This window comes from Pteropus vampyrus, unplaced genomic scaffold (assembly GCF_000151845.1).
Source record: "Pteropus vampyrus isolate Shadow unplaced genomic scaffold, Pvam_2.0 Scaffold151, whole genome shotgun sequence".
Lineage (NCBI taxonomy): Eukaryota > Metazoa > Chordata > Mammalia > Chiroptera > Pteropodidae > Pteropus > Pteropus vampyrus.
Genome location: NW_011888932.1, coordinates 5,058,588 through 5,060,129, shown reverse-complemented (window position 1 = coordinate 5,060,129; position 1,542 = coordinate 5,058,588). Strand labels below are relative to the sequence as shown.

At 31.6% G+C, this 1,542-nt stretch overlaps 1 protein-coding gene across 1 annotated transcript in view; it reads left to right on the top strand.

Moving 5' to 3' along the window:
* CUNH1orf141 (chromosome unknown C1orf141 homolog) overlaps positions 1-1,330 on the top strand; it is a 38,121-nt gene extending 36,791 nt beyond the window's left edge. The window contains exon 8 of the mRNA XM_011369614.1: positions 743-1,330. Coding sequence (XP_011367916.1) covers positions 743-1,330 — 588 coding nt within the window. The remainder of the gene's footprint in view (positions 1-742) is intronic.
* Positions 1,331-1,542: the final 212 nt, after the last annotated feature.

The following is a 1,542-nucleotide window of genomic DNA, read 5'->3' as shown; positions in this document are numbered from 1 at the left end:
GCTCAATTTGCTTTATTTTTCTTGTATAAAATTATGTAGTGACCACAGCTGGAGCCTGGGTCATCTGCACAGAAACTCTGGTGTGAGTCTCTCTTCCCAGTGGTCAGGAGTGAGATAGCTATAGGTCTTAGAGATCCACCTCAGTCGGGGGCTGCATTGCCACTCTGGCAACTTCGCCAAGGCCACATTTGAGCGCTTTTTATGTGCTAAGTATTGTGGTAAGTGTTGGGATACAATAACAAATATAATCATACAGATAATTTTAGATTTTCTGTATTATTTATTAGGATATCCGGACTTTACAATTTGGGCTTGTAATCAGTTATGTCTCTTATGACCTTTGATTTCATCCATTTTTTGCTATGCTTATTTCTGAACATGGAAACCCAAGAAATGCCAGAACGATGTTTTATTCCTCCAATTATTCTATTTCCCAAAGACAACACTTCAAATGTTTAAAATATACTTATTTCTTCATATCCAACTTTATTTCAAATAAGATTTTAGGAGGCTAAATTTCAGATTTACCCCTAACATTTTGAAATGCTATTAAGAAGAAAAGGAAGTGTGTCACATACAAGTACATGTGTTTTTGTGTGTTTGAATACCATTGTTGTTCATATTAAAATTTTAATCTAGTCATTCTAGAATATTTCACCACTTTATTTTCATGTTTAAAAATATATGTAGCCTTCTTGCCTCAATAGACTGATGACTAAGTAGTCTTTTCTTTAATCCACAGGCATTAAATGACACAAATCCCATAATTTTTCATAAGACTGGATATGTACAAATGTTACTTTTAACAAAAAATAGGCTTCTTCCCCATTCTTCAGAAAATAGAAACATTTCCCGATATAAAAAAGTAAATTTTGTTTTAGAAAGAAATCATGAAATCCTCAAATCTTTAATTAATGATCAATTTGTTACTCCTTCCAAACCCAAAAGAACTATGTCTACAGTATGGAAGAAAGATATACAAGCCATAGCTCTTGAAGTGGGCCATAGAGTTGTAGAGAATAAACTAAAGAAGAAAACTAGTATGCAGACATTTGAAAATATATCTTGGAATAAACTCAATAATTTCTCAGAGACTTTTTCCAGCCTAACAAAAAAAGGTGTAGGTTTCTTTGATAAAACTGTTACTCAAGAAATGAAGACTAAAACTGGAAAATTTGAAGGAATATTATCCGGAGGAAAACCAATGAACAAATTCAGTGCCTTACCTGTCAAATATTGCTCAAAGCCTTTAAAAAATGTAATCAAGGTCCATAAATTTCAAAATGTAACACCGCTGGATAATTTGTTAAACTTGTTAAGTAAAATTTAAAAGCCTCATAAAGTATTGTTTATACAACAATATTTTGGTAATAAGAAGCAAATAACAAAGTTCCAAGATCATAGAAGAAATTGTTATCTAAATGATAATGTTCTAATGGATGGTATAAGAGAGCAAAGCATAGAAATTGGAGTTATAAATCAACAGTAGTCTGTTTAAGAAAAACCAACATTTTCACTAAATAAGAGGACAAAATTAGGAAA